The following is a 13,488-nucleotide window of genomic DNA, read 5'->3' on the forward strand; positions in this document are numbered from 1 at the left end:
TTGCTGTGTGTCATTTCGTGTCAAACTTAATGTCCCCGGAGCAAAACGTGCGCACGGAAAAAAAAAAAAAAAAAAAAAATACGCCTCAATCTCTTTTCAGCTCTTCCCGGCTTCTCCCCCCCCTCAACTTTTCCTTTCTTCGTTCATCCCTCCTTCCCCCCCTCCCCCCCCCTCCCTGTCTCCTCCTCCTCCCTCGTACACGCACATGCACATGCTCACCACATTTGTTATGGGGGCAAAAAACATGCCTGCCTCATCATTTTATTTTGGTGTGCCAAGCCCTATTTCTGTAGTGAACTAAAGGACGGGCGGGCAGCGTCGAGGATGCTGTGCTGCTCCGAGCGCAGCGACACACGCTCACAACTGGTTTAGTGGCGAGAGCCTGAGGGGATCTCTGAAGGAAGGGGGCGATCTCTACGACCGCTGTGAGGACCACCCGGCCGCCGAGCATCCCTCCACCAGGGAATTCAGAATATTTGGATTTACCAAAGCTGGAATAACAGTCTGCTGGGATTCGGTCGATGACGGAGTGTGACGTGCGTTATTGGGATGATACGCTGTGGCTTTCTGGATGTTCTCATAGATTTACTTTTCGGAATGTTTGCATCCTGGTTTGACGCTCACGCTCACCGTATGGATCCCTTGCGACGATGATGGATATGATGTATCTTTGGATGGTGGTTTTGTTTTTCCCTGTACTGAGGTGTTTCTGGATATCTGAGAAATCATGACAGAGTTCTACCTGGTAATACTCAAAACTGCTGTGGGTCACTCTGACGTGAGTATTTACAGTCATGCTTACTTTTCTCCTGTCTTGTCCCCTTCTTTCTCCTCTGCAGTCTGACAGCAATGCCAGTTACCTGCGAGCTGCCCGGGCTGGAAACCTTGAGAAGGTCCTTGACTACCTCAAGACTGGGGTGGAAATTAATATTTGTAATCAGGCAAGTAAATCAACTTTTCTTTTACATGAATGTAGCATTGTCATACTCTTGATGAGACTTTTTCTGATTTTTATCTATCTATTTGATACAGTCAAACAGCCTCCAGTTGTATATTTCCTTCTAGAAATTGCACTAATCCTAAAGGCTTCGTTTTCTTCTCAGAATGGTCTGAATGCTCTCCATCTGGCCTCCAAAGAGGGGCATGTGGAGGTTGTTGCTGAGCTGCTGAAGCTCGGAGCCACTGTGGACGCAGCCACGAAGGTAAGGTCCACTTACTGCAGCGCCACTGACTGCTGCTGGGTTTGGAGCCAGCTCAAAATGAAAATGGCTGCTCTGTAAGTTTGAATAACAGCCAGCGATGGTACGACTGCTGCTAAGTGTGCAGCCTTTATTCGAGCTTAATACACGATCAATATTTAATGACACTGGAGGGGTTTCCTGCTGGTGAATTACGCACAAAAAAAGTGAATATATATATTTTTTTTTTCTACTGAAGAGCTTTGAAAAATAACTTTAGGGCCAGGCAGCCGCAGAAGTAGCAAAACTCTTTTTATGTGTTGCACATGGCGATATCAAAACAGCGTGGCTCTTCTATTTGGATGCATCCCTCTTCTGACGCTTCAAGGAGCCGAAGAATGGAATCGCTGAAAACATTATCCATATCTGTGCCCAGAAGGCTTCCACTGCCTTTTAGTCGTCTGGTTCAGCCTCTCTGCCTCAGGCCGCCTGCCGAGCGCTGACACAAACACAGTTCAAGATGAAATATTCAAGATCAAGGGGAAAATCCGCCCAATTAAAAATCTTTCGGTTGTGACCTCGAGGAAGGTGGGGGATTAATCTTGGGACTCTGCAGCCACCGTCTTTATCCCTGACTTTTTCTTTTGTCTGATATATATTCATGTATTTATTATACATCTGCTGCTTTAATGTTGTGATGCTTCTAGTTGTCTTGCAACAAGGACAAAGACCTCAGTTCATTTAGCCTCTTCGCTGCTGAACTGTTTCCCCTGTGAAGCTTCTGCTGACTCCATTGTGGCCACACTGGAAAACAACGTTACACAGTTTCCTAAAAGTCACTTTTATGCACTGCTTTTGGAAATTGTCAGTTTTAGTTGAGAGGTAATTGCTTAAAAAAATAATTGACTAAATATGTTTCAAAATATTTCAGTGACTTTTTGAATATTTAATGAATGAATGATCTTTCCTTCAATTCCTCTAAGTGCTTTCAGTACTTAAATATGATGACATAAAGCTTTAATTGCATTTTAGCTGCTGTGTGTGTGATGATATAGCAAGAGCGGATGTTGTCGGGACAGCAAATGGAATAAGTTGCCACTGAGCACTTTCCACATTTGGGTCTGTGAGTTTTACAAGATGGTGCAATCAGCATCTGTTACGTATGACTTCAGATATGTTTTAGCATACCTTTCACCAAAGCCTAGTCATCCTAATCTTTTACATGAACATTTGGTTGTTTATGAACAAGAAGTACGCCTACAGTTAACGAAAAGCATAAGCAAAACTAAAACACTCCAGATACGCAGTCGGCAAACCAAAACCGTGGGAACAGGCCAATAAACATCACCAGTGCAAAGATTTGTGTCTTCTGCATAGCCTGTAATTGTCAAACATAAAGGCTAATCGGCTTGTTGGCCATGATGAAGTGAGGACGGTGGACTAACAGCAGCTCGGACCGGACTCTAACTGTACTGCAGAAAAGCCTCCAAGGCTCACTGAAGTGCACAACTTGTTATTTTTAGCTGTGCTATAGACTAAAAGGCCGTGTGTATATCTCTTTATTAGCCGCCTTGTGCCTCAGTTGTCATGGCTATCTGATTTCCCCGCGACAGTATAGAGTGCATGTGACTGATCGCTGTTGTACAGAAGCACTATGTGACAAACAAACCTCCGTGTCACATGGCCGAGAGGCAGGCTGAGGGTCAACCTCCCCTTCATAGAAAGACTCCGGTAGTTTTATTTAAGGCCGCGGCTCACTCATACGAAGGACGTGGCGATCGGAAGTGACACATTGTTGGCAGTGTGAACGGGGGATGCCAGAGATGGAATGGCCGCGGTACAGACATGTGATTGGTGTGAGGGACACACGGATACTGACAGCGATATGCACACGCTTACAGGCACACGCGCAAATCGAGGGAGACAGGTGGAGCGCAGCTTAACACACATTCCTGTCCTTGTTCCCCCTAATCCAGAAAGGAAACACTGCTCTGCACATAGCCTCGCTGGCTGGCCAGACAGAAGTCGTCAAAGAGCTGGTCACTAATGGAGCCAATGTCAACGCACAGTCTCAGGTGGGATATCCTCAGCACACACACACACACACACACACACACACACACACACACATACGTACCCGCACGCCAAAACGACAGCAGGACCCCCTAGTCTTTCTTTTAAGCAACAAAACAAACATTGAATTATATACTTCTGAGAGTCATGCTTGTTCGGGACGATCCCGTGTCACGAAGACGGTGACATTGAGGGAATCACCCAGAGGAAAGATCTCCACCGAGTCTGGCTGCATGCCAACTAGGCCTCTGCAGGAAACTGCTGCTCTTGCAATTCATTTTTAACTCTGTCAGATCAAGGTGAGAAGGGTGATTTCAGCACATTTCTGCTGCTGCATGGAGGTATCTGCACCTCGCTTGGATGAAAATCACCTCTTTCACAGAAATGACACTGATGCAAACATGTAACAATGAAAAAAAGAAAAAAAAACAAACAGAATTAGTGGATCCCAAAGTAACGTAAAACCAGTTCATAAGTCCCATTTCAGTCTAATGTTGACTGGTCAAGACATAACTTTGGTGCGTGACTACAGTGTCTGGCTGCTCCCTTTATACAGGGGTCACTTAGAAAGTCACTGCAGCTTGGGCTGCAGACTGTTAGATACTTTGAATGCCCTTCCTGCTGTAAACATAACTCAAACCAAAGTCCAGTACACTCAAGGTTAAGATGCACAACCAGGGAATACTAGCGAATCTACAAATAAATATTCAACAATTCAAGACGCTTGAGAGTTGAGAAAAGTTGTTTTCTTTTTGGTAATTAAAGAATACTATTTTTACATGACGTCTAAATGTTGAATCTGAGTTTCCTTAACTTTTCTCACAATAATTTCAAATTTCATTAAAGCAAAACATTTAATTTCTCAGAAGTTCTTTGTTCAGAGGATGGTGCTGAGTTTATCAAGAGAAGCTTCTGATACTCCCAAACCCACGGGAGAAAAACTGACTTTCTTTGTTCGAACACGGTTGTTCAAAGTGTGTTTTGGTCCGTGTCGTGCGCAGAATGGCTTCACCCCGCTGTACATGGCGGCCCAGGAGAATCACCTGGAGGTGGTGCGATTCCTTCTGGAGAACAGCGCCAGCCAGAGTATGGCTACGGAGGTACTGTACGCGAGTGTGTGTGTGTGTGTGTCTGTGTGTTCGTGTCCTTTCCTCCTTTGTGTAGTCATTACGTCTCCGTGCATTTTCCCTGCCTCAGTCTCCTGTGGTCGTTTTATCTGCTGTACTAACCACCATCATCTCCTCTCCTCCCCTTCCCACTCTGATCCTCTCACTCATTCGTCTGTGTCTCTCTGCCCTTTTGTCTCTGTTACTGCCTTCCCTTTTTCCCATCCTCTCTGTCTCACATGTCTCGCTCTGTCTGCCTCTCTGTCTTCCCCCCCCCCATCTACTCTTGCCTGCCCGTCCTCCTCCTCCCCCCTCCCCCATCTCTTCACGAGGGACTAGCCAGAGCCTCATTGATTGGTAGTGTATGGCGTTGGAGGCAGAGTGACCTTGAGTGGGTCGCAGATGAGGTCCTCTCTGCTCGCTGCCTCTCCTCCACGGCTGCTTCTCTGATTTACATTGCTCAGTCCGATGCACACACACACACGCGAGCGCGTTTACCAGTCACTGCACGTATACACACAAAAATACGTGCTCTGGTGGCGATAAGTCATTTGGCTAATGCAATACCTACAGTGGTGCACAGGATGCCCCTCTGGAGGTGCACAAGCATATCGCATGTTTGCACATACACACTGGATTCATGTAAACACTCCAGACTGTGCATACTGTAGCTACATCATGCATCAGATGTGTGTGGGAGGTGGGGAAGTTTCTTTTCCTCCATAACTTTACATTATGCAACTGTTAGTCACATTTGTGCACAAACTTGAAAATACAGAAGAAAAAAAAAATGTTCATGCTGTTAACACGCTCTTTACCCGCTCATACCCTCCATCTCGTCACACCCGCAGAACCCTCTCCTGTCAGTCAAAGCGTCGCTGACTGATCTCTCCTGTCGCACGCAGGATGGCTTCACCCCGCTGGCGGTGGCCCTCCAGCAGGGCCATGACCAGGTGGTCTCCCTGCTACTGGAGAACGATACAAAGGGCAAGGTGCGCCTGCCTGCCCTGCACATCGCCGCTCGCAAGGACGACACCAAGGCCGCGGCCCTGCTCCTGCAAAACGACCACAACGCAGATGTTGAGTCCAAGGTGAGCGGAGACATCGGGGTGGCCCGTCTCCAGAGGCTGATCTCTTAAGTGAAGCTCTATTTTTTTATTAATTTTTTTATTTTAACTTCTCTGATTCATTGATTGTTTATTTATTTGAATATTAATGAATCTGACTTTTTTTTTTTTAATTCCTGCTGCTTCTAACTGTCCTTTAATAAATTTCCTTTTGAGGCTGTTTTTTGACAGAAAGGGGAACCGAGTTTATCTGTTTAACCTTAAGTTGTGATTTGAAAAAAGAATCTCTCTTAAACCGATTATCTTATGCTAAAATCTTACATCTCATATATCAGCAAGTTTTCTCTCACTGAGCTCTTCTTCCCCTCTCTGTTCCTCCACTTCGTCAGCCTTTCTTTCTTTCTTTCTTTTCCTTTTTTTTTTCTCACTAACTGCTCGTTCTCTCCTCTCTTGGCTGACTCTGTAGATGATGGTGAATAGAACAACAGAGGTACACCTCTAACTCTGTACATCGTAGTCTCTCCATCGCAGTTCATAAAACCTCCGACAACAACAACAACCACTTCAGTGCCCCTGACTTGTCGCAGTAGTGTTTCTGCTGCCCCTTCTGTCACTTTCCCTTCCATTTTAGCTCGACCCCGTCCTTCTCCCCCCTCCATTGCTTCATTAGTGGATATTTCAAGTAATTGAAAAAAAAAAATCAGGGCAACCAGCGCATGTTTCACTGAAACTAATACAGTAAACCCTGAGACTGGAGGCTTGGGTGTCATCAAGGTTTTCTTGATTTAAATGGTTTCATGGTGTCCAAAGTTTTGTATTTTATGACAAATTCTGTGTTACCTTTGACAAAATGTTGTCTTAATGTGTCCCGAATCCGCTTTCCATGAAACTAATTAACATGATAACCAGTGATAGCATGAAAAGTGGTTATCATTCATTACAAGGCAGTGATTTACCAGTAACCTGCATGGCGATCAAATGTCCATAAAGAAACCCAGCCTTCGAGCAACCGTCAGTCTCTATAATCTGTTCACTAGTCGACCCTTCATTGATATTTGCAGTTTTTAGTCCCCTACCCTGGCATCTAAAGCATTTTGCATGGGACCAAAGCAAGCAGCTAACAAGGGCCTATCTGTCACACCAAAGCCAGGCGGCCACCTTCTGTGTGTGTGTGTGTGTGTGTGTGTGTGTGTGTGTGCGCGCGCCTGTTTTGGTTGGCATTGTTCCTGGCTTCGGCAGGCTTGCCAGTTATTTGATATGACTCATTGCAAATTGGTGTTGTTGATATGAGATTTGTGCATTGTGGTATATAAATTTGCATTGTTCTCAGATAAAAGTTGAATGAATAGATTGCAGATTTCATGAAAAAAAAAAAAACACGCTGAATTGAAAAGAAAGTTATATTTATTGTTTTCAATATAGACCTGAATTGATTACAAGTTAACAATCAAATGCATCGTGATTGTCAGGAATACTAAGAAGTGTGTGGTCGTGTCGCTTCCAGCTAAAAGTGGAGCAGAAAAGTTAATCAGACTGAATGGGTTACCGTACTGTATGTTGAAGTTTTTAACATTTGCAGTGTTGTGTGTTTGAAACACCAGATATCAGCGGAGTGGAGACACATACCAGAGACACCTGCTTCCCACTTGACTTTTTGCTGATATGAAATCGGAATTCGAGTGATTAGATAGCTTAATGAGGGATCGGCTCATTCATTGGACGGATTTTTTTTCCCCGTGTCCTTTTGTTGCTTTGACAGCTGTTGCTCACTGAGCCAGGGGTTTTGCCAGGAAATCACTCTCGTTTGAGATGCTAACAAATGGGCATTAGGTTCATTTGCAGAGCAGTTTTTTTTTTCTTCTCCGCTCTAAAAGTATCAGGATGTTGTGAATGGGATAAAATGGATCTGCAGTAATTACCTCCAAATAGCATCTGCCAGAATTGACTTTTATATTACGCCGATGCGCCCAGTAGTCTGAGTGCTAGGAGGTGAATTTTGATGAGTGAGGCCGGCCCCATGTTCGATGCTTCGGTGACGACTTTTTCTACATGTGCTAGAAAAGTCAGACATTGTTGTGATGGTAGAGTGTGTTTCTGTGCGCCACTTGTCATCCGTTCCATTTTCTGACTGTGTCTCTGTCTGCTTGTCTCTTTGCTTGTGTGTTGTCGGGTTTCCTCAGAGTGGATTCACCCCCCTCCACATAGCAGCACATTATGGCAACATTAATGTGGCCACGCTCCTGCTGAACAGAGGGGCTGCGGTGGACTTCATGGCTCGGGTGAGTTTATCCTGCCCTCTGCTGTCTGGGAGGGGTATTATACTGTGAATTCATGAATAAATAATACACAAACACACAAAATAATTTATTAGATAAATAAATAATGCTCGTACTCACTGCTGTGGATTTGAAACTGTAAGTGTAACTTAAAAAAAATGTGTAGAGTTATTAGATTGAAAACTGAATTCACATGTCATGGAAATGGAAAACATGGAGAAAAATGGATTAAATATGTATTCAAAAAAATCTATTTAATACAAATAGATGTACTGAGACCTTATCTATACCATATAAATATTGAAAGGAAAAAAAAAGCATTTTCCAAGTGACAGCCAAAGATGTGAACAATACACTGACTTTTTTAAAACAGGATTTTTTTAAATAGTAAATGTATCTTCATCAAACATAGACTTAAAATTGCTTGATATTACTTTACACATAAATAAATACTCTATTTTTTTGGAAAATGTTTTGAGTGGGACTAAAGAGTTAAAAATTTTTATTTTTTTTTCTTCTTTTTTTAAAGAGAGAGATTAAACTGATCACAAATCAGCGCTGAAAATAGCCGAACACACTTGCATACAGCATGCTACATTCTTTGTGTTGATTAAGTAACTATCCCGGCATGTAATTGATATTTATTTTACTCAATTAAATTAAGTAACAAATCCTCCCTTCTCCATTAAATGCAGCTGTTTATTTGCAGAGATCTAAGAGAGGGTCCTATTAAACATGCGCCACATTAGCTGTTGCCTCGCCAGAGCCAACAGTGTTCTGTAATTATATCAGCTTGTGTGTGAGAGGAGTGTGGTTGTTTGTGCTGCTTTTTGACATTGATTACAGGTTGTTTTCAAACTAATGCTCGGGAGATAGAAGGGATTTAACAATGGAGCTGCTTTACAGCTGTTAGCTTGGTAATTAATGACCGCGTGTCCTTATTAAGGAGGTTACTGGGTTTATTTTAAGGCCTCAAATAAAAAGCTCTGCAATGTCGTTCCCTCTTGATAAAATACGTTTAAATATAGACTTTCTACAATAAACATTTACAATCTTTTCTTTTTTGCGTTTGCACCAGATTCTCGTCATTTATGTGGGCCAGATCATTTCTGTGTATGTTGATCTGGTGCCTTCATGGATTTTTATCCATACCTTTGAGCTTTTATGATTCAGAATTGATTGGAAACCCATGTGGGGATGATCTGGTCTTTCACTGAATGTTCTATAAGCTTCGGTTCCTGTGATCTTAACTGAAAGTATGATTCTTCACCACAAGCTTATCGGTTTTCCCTTTTTCTTTTTGGTGAAGAACGACATCACGCCACTTCATGTGGCGTCAAAAAGGGGGAACAGCAATATGGTGAAGCTGCTGCTGGACAGAGGGTCCAAAATCGATGCAAAAACCAAGGTAAGACCGAGAATCCAGCCCAGAACTTCAGGGATGGAACACACACAGGTTTATAGTTTGAATTAGTTGAAGGTTATCTGGTGTTTAACCAAAATATTTAGCTTTTTTTCTTCTACTAGCCCCGTAAGTTTTAAGTACTTTATCTTTAGCTTTTTCCTCATATATGTTGGTCTTGTCTGACCAAGTTGGAAGTTAATCGGACCATATTCATTGAGATTTATAGACATAATACCGATTACAATCACAGCCATCTCATGAAATGTTCCTATCCATGAAAAATAGGAAGATAAATAAACCCCACAATTGCACACGAGTGAGAACTGGAACAGAAGAAGAAGTCCAATCCTATAGTAACTTAACTGTTTCAAAATGTATTTACAGTAAAATTAATTTGTTTTAAATGCACATATATTGTGTGTTCTGTTCTTCTTCAGGATGGCCTAACACCTCTTCACTGTGGGGCGCGGAGCGGGCACGAGCAGGTGGTAGAAATCCTACTAGACCGGGGAGCGCCGATCCTGTCCAAGACCAAGGTATCTACTCAGACGATCCATTCAGGAGCTGCTGCTTAGCTCAGAATAGGAGAGAAAAGGTCACATAAGTGTTTTTTTCCGCTGGTTATGAAGCAATAGAATAGATTTGAATGGTTGACATTTACTTACAACAATTACTTACAATGTTAATAATGTAAAAAAAAAAAAAAAAAAACTTTCCCTAACCACACAGAGCTATTTTAAACCCGATCAGACTGCAGGGCTGCTGTTGTTGCTGTAGTGTTGTGGCATTGTGTCCATAACGTGTGTGCGACCTCTCCAGAACAGCCTGTCTCCGCTGCGTAGCGCCCACAGTTTGACCCCGCAGGACGACCAGTGTAACAAAATAGACATTGTTGTAATGGCCTCGTTATAACAATGCTCCTATAACCTCCTCGGCAACTTCCTTCACAGTCTCTCTGCACGGCGCTCGGCCACGTCCTAACTTACTGCCTGTCTGTCCGTGTGTCTACTTGTCCGTCTGCGTGTGTGTTTGTCTCTCGCTCTCCCTCTCTTTTGTCCGGCTCTTCTCTTTTCTCCCTCTTCCTTTCCCTGTTCTCTCCGCCCACCGTAGAACGGCCTGTCGCCGCTGCACATGGCCACTCAGGGGGACCACCTCAACTGCGTGCAGCTGCTGCTGCAGCACGACGTGCCGGTGGACGACGTCACCAACGACTACCTGACGGCGCTGCACGTCGCCGCCCACTGCGGCCACTACAAGGTGGCCAAGCTCATCGTGGACAAGAAGGCCAACCCGAACGCCAAGGCTCTGGTAGGCAGAAAGCTTTATGCTACACAAGTAAAAAACACGAAAAGACAGTGTAGACTCTGCATAACCCTGTTATTTGAACCACACAAGAGCTCTAAAAGAGAAAATATGAAAAAAACATACATGAGCTATAACATAACCCACATCACCCTGTCTTTTGTTGAGTGATTCATTGAAATATATTCACTCTAACTTATTTCTTTGAATTCGAATTTGAAAGAAAAAAATGTTTAGATGTCGAGAAGTCCCATGTGTCTCAAGTCAATCTTTGTTAAATCCATTAGAACTCGAGAGCCAAAGGTCAAGGTGACTGCGACCTCTCGTGCTCTCATTAGTGCGATCGTTGTGGCACGTTTTGACGTGAATTTCTGCACATTTGGCACGCGTGTTCACGCTCAATCAGGGAGCAGCCAAAAGACACTTACCAAAGGTCAAAGGAGTTTGTTTTTTTTTCTCACACCTAGTGTGTCAATTCTGCTCAGGTAAGACTTTTTGAGGCAGAACAGAGAAAGGCAGGGACACTAAAGGCTCCTTTAAGAGAGTCTGAACACTGATACATCAATCAATGGAGAATGAAAACTGCAGGGAAAAAAAAAAAACAAGGTTACACTAATATTGAATTCTGAAAGTGTGGACCTGAAGCTGACACGCATCTTTATTGAACAGTTAAATGAAAGACGAACTAAGGGACTATTCAGACTGTTATCTGAACCTCATGTTGTGTTTGTGATGGATCATTAGTTTCCATTTATCAGCCGGTTAACACCAGTCACTCAGCCACTCACTGAAAGGAAAAAGCTCTTTACATTGAGGTTTTTTTTTTTTTCTCTCTTCTCTTTTATTCATTTATTTATTTATTTTTCCTCTGTGCCAGAACGGTTTCACTCCGCTTCACATCGCCTGCAAGAAGAACAGAGCCAAAGTGATGGAGCTGCTGCTTAAACACGGGGCATCTATCCAGGCTGTCACCGAGGTGCTGCACCACACCCGATCGCTTTCCATCTTTTTGACACCATCATTTTACACTTGAACCGATTTCTATCAGTTTTATCGAGCTTTCAATGTCCTGTGATGTTCTCTTTAATACTTTTTGACTGGTGCTCATCAACAAAATCTGATTCTAACCTGGGATCCTGTCTTGTTTTTGTTTTTTTGCAGTCTGGTTTGACGCCGATCCACGTGGCGGCGTTCATGGGCCACGAGAACATCGTCCACGCACTGACCCATCACGGGGCATCGCCGAACACCACCAACGTGGTGAGAGGGTCGTCTTCACTGCGCCGCGTCCGCACGTCTGAAGATGCGTTTCGAGGGTTAAGCTTGAGCTGTGTTCCTGTGTTTCCTCCAGCGAGGAGAGACGGCGCTCCACATGGCGGCCCGGGCGGGCCAGGCGGATGTAGTCCGATACCTGCTGAAGAACGGCGCCAAGGTGGAGACCAAGTCGAAGGTGAGAGTGCAGAACGACCTCAACATCGCTGAAAATGAAGACAGGCGCTTGTCCGTGAGTGACGCGTTGCTCCTCCTTCCCCATCATCCTCTGCAGGACGATCAGACGGCGTTGCACATCTCCAGTCGGCTGGGGAAGGTCGACATCGTCCAGCAGCTGCTGCATTGCGGCGCCTCCGCCAATGCCGCCACCACCTCAGGCTACACCCCGCTTCACCTGGCCGCTCGCGAAGGACACCAAGATGTCGCCGCCATGCTGCTGGAGAACGGCGCCTCGCTCTCCTCCTCCACTAAGGTCAGTCTGACCCCGGGTCTTGTGGAAGAAAGAAAGAAAAGCGTTCATTTGTCACGTTTACGCAGCCGTACTGTCAGATTTGTCCTCTGGATTAACCTGTCCTAAAGCAGCAGCGTGCAGACACCGTGCATGTTAACACACACGCACTGCAATCTCTTGATGACAGAGATTCGCGCCAGTGGCGTTCTGGTTATAAACTCAGTTCTGGAGTCATTTGGGACACAACTGGCCCAGACGTGAGTGTGAATGAAGGCAAGGCAAGGTTTATTTGAACAGCACTGAGACACAAGGCCATCCAAGACATTTTAAATACCCTAAATAGAACCCTAATAAATCAATTTTTACTGCTCTCCAGATTGTGTCCATTTCGTTCAGTGCATAGTCTCTCCACTAGTGGGCATCGGTTGCTCTTTATTGTCTCCTGAATTCATGTTTATTTGTTTTCTTTGAATGAGTGATGATAAACAGGCGATTATTATGTCGTGTAGAATTTAAAAAAGAAGCATAATATCATTCAGTAATTCAAACTGATTCAATTATGTCACAACACCAGAAAAGCCTTGTTGCTGTTCCTACTCCGTCTCATGAACTGAATGTATTTTATCTAATCTATCATCTATTTTACTCTATTAGGCACAGTTCTCTTCAGCATTTACGCTCATATTCGTACTGGTCCAGCAGTTTAAGACCCTTGTTATGCACTTCTGAGGGTTTATTTTACTTTTTAATTGATGCAGTGAACACATTATGAGGATTTTTGATGATGCTGTTCACACACCCTCATCGAATTGCGCTGATCAAGGTTAGAAAGGGACCTGGAAGAGATCTGATACCGCTGGCCTGCGTGCATGCGTCTGCCGCGTCGCCGGGGGCTGTTCTCTGAAGGTGACCTCTGTTCGTGGAACAGATTAATGAACGGTAAACCCCACGGTGCTCACCTGCTCTCCCATACGCTCACGCACAGCATCTTGTGGGACGTCACCTGAGTCAGCTGTCGAGGGAAATGTTGTCACACTAATGTGAGTTCCAAGAAACCACATCATAGGAACTATACAGTGACCCAAATCTCGTGTTAATGAAGGAAATCCACAAATTGACAGCGCGTTAAAATCTCTTCATGTAACTTATATTCTCTGAAAGGACCCTGTGCCGTGCGTTTCATCTGAATAATGAACATTCACTCAAATGAGGTCGTGTGTTTCAGAGCGTGGAACACGAACCTGTGGGAGTCCCACATTCTGCTGTAAAATATGAGCCAATGTCTTTAAATATATCACACACACACACTCACTCACTCACCCACCCACACACACACAGGAAGGAAGCCAAAATTAACA

General features: G+C 44.2%; 1 protein-coding gene across 5 annotated transcripts in view; it reads left to right on the forward strand.

Moving 5' to 3' along the window:
* Positions 1-13,488, forward strand: part of LOC115398899 (ankyrin-3-like) — an 89,097-nt gene that overhangs the window by 28,461 nt on the left and 47,148 nt on the right. For 4 of the 5 annotated variants that reach the window (XM_030105909.1, XM_030105911.1, XM_030105910.1 and 1 more), the window contains exons 2-14: positions 840-941; positions 1,104-1,202; positions 3,155-3,253; positions 4,253-4,351; positions 5,263-5,448; positions 7,605-7,703; positions 9,010-9,108; positions 9,543-9,641; positions 10,216-10,413; positions 11,285-11,383; positions 11,569-11,667; positions 11,759-11,857; positions 11,954-12,151. In XM_030105909.1, coding sequence (XP_029961769.1) covers positions 840-941; positions 1,104-1,202; positions 3,155-3,253; positions 4,253-4,351; positions 5,263-5,448; positions 7,605-7,703; positions 9,010-9,108; positions 9,543-9,641; positions 10,216-10,413; positions 11,285-11,383; positions 11,569-11,667; positions 11,759-11,857; positions 11,954-12,151 — 1,575 coding nt within the window. Of the gene's footprint in view, positions 1-839; positions 942-1,103; positions 1,203-3,154; positions 3,254-4,252; positions 4,352-5,262; positions 5,449-5,890; positions 5,915-7,604; positions 7,704-9,009; positions 9,109-9,542; positions 9,642-10,215; positions 10,414-11,284; positions 11,384-11,568; positions 11,668-11,758; positions 11,858-11,953; positions 12,152-13,488 lie in introns of all 5 variants that reach the window. The other variant, XM_030105913.1, reaches the window with a different exon arrangement.

This window comes from Salarias fasciatus, chromosome 13 (assembly GCF_902148845.1).
Source record: "Salarias fasciatus chromosome 13, fSalaFa1.1, whole genome shotgun sequence".
In the NCBI taxonomy this organism is placed as follows: Eukaryota; Metazoa; Chordata; class Actinopteri; order Blenniiformes; family Blenniidae; genus Salarias; species Salarias fasciatus.